This window comes from Montipora capricornis, chromosome 6, assembly GCF_036669925.1.
Source record: "Montipora capricornis isolate CH-2021 chromosome 6, ASM3666992v2, whole genome shotgun sequence".
NCBI classification, from domain to species: Eukaryota; Metazoa; Cnidaria; class Anthozoa; order Scleractinia; family Acroporidae; genus Montipora; species Montipora capricornis.
Genome location: NC_090888.1, coordinates 73020012 through 73025011, shown reverse-complemented (window position 1 = coordinate 73025011; position 5000 = coordinate 73020012). Strand labels below are relative to the sequence as shown.

At 39.9% G+C, this 5000-nt stretch overlaps 2 protein-coding genes across 3 annotated transcripts in view; both read right to left on the bottom strand.

The window, feature by feature from the left end:
* Nucleotides 1-628: 628 nt before the first annotated feature.
* On the bottom strand, nucleotides 629-1081 carry LOC138054406 (uncharacterized). The gene has a single exon (XM_068900849.1). The coding sequence runs from the start codon at nucleotides 1079-1081 to the stop codon at nucleotides 629-631; it is 453 nt and encodes a 150-aa protein (XP_068756950.1).
* A 1538-nt stretch (nucleotides 1082-2619) lies between these two features.
* Nucleotides 2620-5000, bottom strand: part of LOC138054500 (E3 ubiquitin-protein ligase parkin-like) — a 23549-nt gene continuing 21168 nt past the window's right edge. For both annotated transcript variants that reach the window (XM_068900953.1, XM_068900952.1), the window contains exons 10-12: nucleotides 4942-5000; nucleotides 3465-3582; nucleotides 2620-2781 (exon numbers count right to left, since the gene is read on the bottom strand). The exon at nucleotides 4942-5000 is cut by the window's right edge and continues 49 nt beyond it. In XM_068900953.1, the coding sequence (XP_068757054.1) occupies nucleotides 2675-2781; nucleotides 3465-3582; nucleotides 4942-5000 (284 nt within the window). In that variant the 3' untranslated portion in view covers nucleotides 2620-2674. The remainder of the gene's footprint in view (nucleotides 2782-3464; nucleotides 3583-4941) is intronic.

Here is a 5000-nt window from a genome sequence, read left to right as displayed (position 1 = left end):
CGACAAATTATAAATGAACCAATAAGAGAGCGTCATATGGTCAGCCATATTGAATTAGAAACTAGTTCACATTCCCCCTCATACGAGATCACTGGGTGTGCACCGAACAGTCGTCGTGTCGCAGCGACTTGTTGAACACAACATGCAGGGTGTCCAGCGGCATGGTTGCTCAAAAAAATAGGAAAATAGGAATTTCAGAGTTGAGAAAATAGGAAAAATAGGAAACTTTGTACTAAAAAATAGGAGAAAAATAGGAAAATCAATAGTACTTTCGCCGACAAAGATAGCCTCCCCGCACTGCCAGCTGCTATCCCGATTCACCACTTTAGTCGATCAACAGCAGTGAACATAAATAGGACAAAACGAGTTTTTTGGTTTGAATTTTTATTCTTTTTGATATCCCTCACTATCAACGAATCTGTACAACATAACTTTATTTACTTTGATTTCCCTAGTTTTAAAGTAACTGAACTGCTTCACCTTCACTTTTGTTCAGAAACAAAGTTGGCTTTTCATTATGTTCATAACTTCAACATTAATCCAGCAGATGATTGCTAACACAACATCATTTTAGTCTTTACTGAGCTGGCAGAGCACCTGCTTAGAGGTGTAAAATGACAGTTTACATTTACTTTGACTTTCTTTTCTTTGATGGTACAGCAGAAACATCCGCTGGTAGAGCTTTCTCCAGCAACTTCTGATTCTTTGTGTTAACCTCCTTTTGCTTCTCCCTTACTGCTTCAAGCTTCCTCTTTGCCTTTGCCTGATTCGATTTGGCCGTTTCAATCATGAGACATGCAACTTTTGCACCTTGTGAATCAACCTTGGAACCTGAAGATAGAGCAGCCTGCAACTTACTTGTGCCCTCTGACAGTAGCTCATCAGCCGTTTGCATTTCATCCGTTGCCTCCTGCTCCTTCTTGTCTAGCCTCTCTCCTTTATCTCTCAACGATCTTGTCTCTTTTCTTAACTTCTCCTGGTCTCTTTTCCTTCGTTCTTCCTCTTCAGCTTTCAATTTCTCATCCGCCTCCTTTTTCTTTTTCTCGGCTTCTTCTTCATCCAGCCGCTGTCTATGATGCATGTGCGCAGATCGCACAGCAGTTAGAAGACCATCTGTCAGGGCATTTTTTTTCCGATCTCAGGTTTTCAGGATCATAAAACTTCACAGCATCTTTCACAGATCTATAAGGCCAAAAATGGTCCTCTCTCCAAGAAGTGTCCTTTCTTGCGTCACAATGCGGGCATTTACTGACAGACTTCGTTCTGACTCAGCATTTGTTTGCGCAAGAATAAGACCTGATTTTACTACTTTTGGAAGAGCGACATATCGAGGCTCGGTCCCATTAAGAGACTTGAGATTGAATACTTCTTGCCAAAAATGGTCAACGCGTTTCTCTTTGTGTAACTGCTCAACATCTTCATCGACAGCATAAAATCGCCACTCATCTTGAACAATGCTGACATCCAACTGAGGCTGCAATTTTTTAGCCAGTCTTGCAATTGCCTTCACACTACTTGCCTTTTCTCTCTTAACAGGATTGAGACAACCTAATGCTTTTAAGAGAGTGTTCTGAAGAGGGAGACGAGACTGTAGATACATGTATGTAACGGATGTGCTATAAAATGTGCGGATGCCAAGATATACAGACTTTCTACGATCTGGGCTAAAGCCTTCTAGTGCACCTACATACAAAATTATACATGTAGGTGCACTAGAAAATGATACAAAAAGTACCAATATACTAAAGTTCTTAACAGAACTCTAATAGGTAATAGAGGTCATAGAAAGAACAAATGTGGCTATTACTTTTACTAATATTAGAACATCAGAATCAACATACTACTTGCTTTATGATAAATCTCACTATAAAACACATTCAACTATAATTCCATTTTCAATTTTATTACAAATTTTGGTTTCACCAGCTAAAAAATAGGAAAAATAGGAGGTTTTGGTTAAAAAATAGGAGAAAATAGGAATGGGCTCAAAAAATAGGAAAAAATAGGAAAAAATAGGAACTGGACACCCTGCACATGGAGCAACTTGTCGTAGAGACATGTCGCTGCGACTTGTCGCCTAGTGTGTACCGGCCTTAAAACCATGGTATGAAACCTCCTCTTGCTTCCCTCTCTTCCTTGTTTTTCTCCTTCAAAATTCCAACAAAACGCGAGGGCAGGAAACTTTCGGCTGTCATTTCTCATAGAGCGTTTTCACTCACGTGACCAGTAAGTAGCCTTATTGGATTACTGACACAAAAGAAAATATTTGCATAAAAATAGAGATAAATTCCCGGAGGATTAGTCTGGTACACCATCATGGCCGCCATTCCTTTGTTTTGGAACACCAACATGGCTGCCGTGACGTCATGTGAAAACGCTCCATGGAGTGTTTTCAAGTGACGTCCCAGTGGCCCTGTAGGTGTACCCAATTAATCCTCCGGGAATTGAGCTCTATTATCATGCAAACGTTTTCTTTTGTTTCGGGGGAAAAAAACAAGTTCACTGCATCACGTGAGTGAATACGCTCTATACAAACGATGGTTGAAAACTCGTCTCCATTCGCAGACGTCAATCTTTGATGCTCTTTATAATATCAAGGCGACCGAGTTTACTGGAAAGTATGTATCAGCAATGACTCTCACAGCTAACTTTAGCGAGTGTATTTTCGTTCCAATCACTGACGGAACCAGTGAGAACTCTGACATTCGGAGTTCCACGCTTTGACGCAAATCCAACACCATTGAGTCTTACATCTAGAGCAGGTCATGTGATTACATCCCTCTGGAACAACAAAACGCAGATACACGTTAGCAGTAAGAAATCTGCCAAAAAAAATGGACTGGGGTTCATCAAAGCGCCAAATAGAGCAAACCAAATCGACGCGTGTTGAAAAACAAGTTTTCCACCGACACGCAGATAATGCTCTACGGATTTGTTTTTCGGTTCCACGATTTGAAGTCATTTTCCGTTCCCCATTCATTGATAGCAAGGATACAATAGATACTTGTTTCTCGTCCCCGCCCGATTCATGCTTGGGGTCCGTCTCTCTTTTTTAAAGAAATCGGGACGAAAAACATTTGTTTTTTTTCACTTGGTCTTACCCGCTGTTATACATTGCAGCCAAAGGTTGAATTATATACGTATATAACTAAAAATATTTACAAACACAGATCAAATTTTAACTATCATAACAAATAACGGACCTGAAGATTTAGGAGCGAAAATATAACCAACTTTATTATAACTTTCATATAACAATAAAACGACTTAGTTGCAAAAGGGTAATGGGATTAGAAGGAAAAAAATTGAAATGTATGAAAACTCTATATGTGATAGTACATGGTAAATCCTACTTAGTATTATTCATCACCACGACAGAAGCAAAAAATTCTGTTCCATGTAATTGTTCATAGCAAAGAAGCTTTTCATGTCTAATTACACTATGTGGATGGTACTTTACTTACCATTCTTCTCGGTGTTTGCTTGACATCCAGGACACTTCTTGCTTGTTCGCTCTATCACTCGCTGCGAGTCAGCCTCCCAGCGCGCGCGGCGAGCATTTTCAGCGTTTACTTGATATCTCTGAGAAAAAATGAGACAAAAGAATCAAGACAACTCAAAAACTATCCTTTTGATCGGCTAACACGTGAACAGTTACCGAGTACACGTACCGCTGGCTTAGGCAAAGTACATGCCCGTGGGAGTAACAAACAACCAAGCCTCTTCCCCACCTGTCGGTTAAGAAAAGCCCTGGGAACGAGGTATGGAATAGGCCTTTTTCGAAATATTAAAATTCAGCTTGATAGTGAGGCAGTGAGGACAAAGACAATGGAAAGTGGATGATATTTAAATATGTTTCACATTCAATCCAACGTGTTTCTTTTAGTCATCACTACCTCGCTATCAAGCTGAATATTTGATATTTTGAAAATGGCCTATTAAGGAAGCTCGAACCAGTTTCAACACTTCTTATTAGAAGGATCGACACCACAACGTTGTATCATGTATTGGCAATATTGTACTATGTGGTACCAAATCAAACACGAATTATTGCTAAACAAGATACAGTTATTATTGTGACGTAATATGTCACCGTGGGAATGGGCAAGCCCTGTAAAAACACCCTTTATTTTGTCTTTAGTTGCTTATATTTCAAAAACGAACTCGGTGACCCCCATTTTTTATTTCTTAAAAGTAATTAGAAGAGCATGATGAAACTGTCAGCAAACTTTACAAAAATACAGGCTAGAGGAGTCAGAGACAACGTAAAATTGTGATTTTTTAAAGGTGGCTCTGAATCCGCAAGACAAAAATTATTTAAACTTTGCCGAACGTTTCATCGTTGCCTTCTAACCACTTTTCAGCAATAAAAAAGGGCGGTGCACCGAGTTCGTTTTTGAGTTATGAGCAACTAAATCCAAAATATAGGGTGTTTTGCTGGGCTTTCCCGTTGCCAAGGTAACTTATTACATCAGAATAATGATTACATCTTGTTTGGGAATAATCAGTGTTTAATATGGTACCATAACACTGCTGTTACGTGAAACAGTGTTGTAGCATTATTCGATCTAAACTGAGAATCTTGTAATTGTTGAAACCCTTTCGAGCCTCATTGAGAGATGGATTCGACTCTCTTGAGCCCCCCGGATTGGACGGGGGAACCCCTTTTCATTTGATTTATGCCCAGTTTAACTCAACCATTTCTTAGTGAAAGTATTGCTGCGGGCGGAAAAAAAGCGAGATAAACTTCTAGCAAAAAAGTATGATCGACCTCAATGAATATGTTTGAGCAAGTTCGAAACCGATTGGAATGCCCGCACAAGAGAGAGATTGGAAGAAACTGGACAAAAACTCGTGAGAATGTAGAAAAATCATTCACAAAGTGAGGGAGAGTTTAAAACGACTGCTTTGGAAAGCGATGCACCTATAGTTTGCACTCACGCTGGCTCTCGCCGAGGCAGCAGCAGCAGCATAAGCAGCATTTGATCGGTTTCGACAGC

What these genes read in the sequence shown, in the direction of transcription:
- LOC138054406 (XM_068900849.1), bottom strand. Translation starts at nt 1,081, where the DNA reads ATGCATCATAGACAGCGGCTGGATGAAGAAGAAGCCGAGAAAAAGAAA.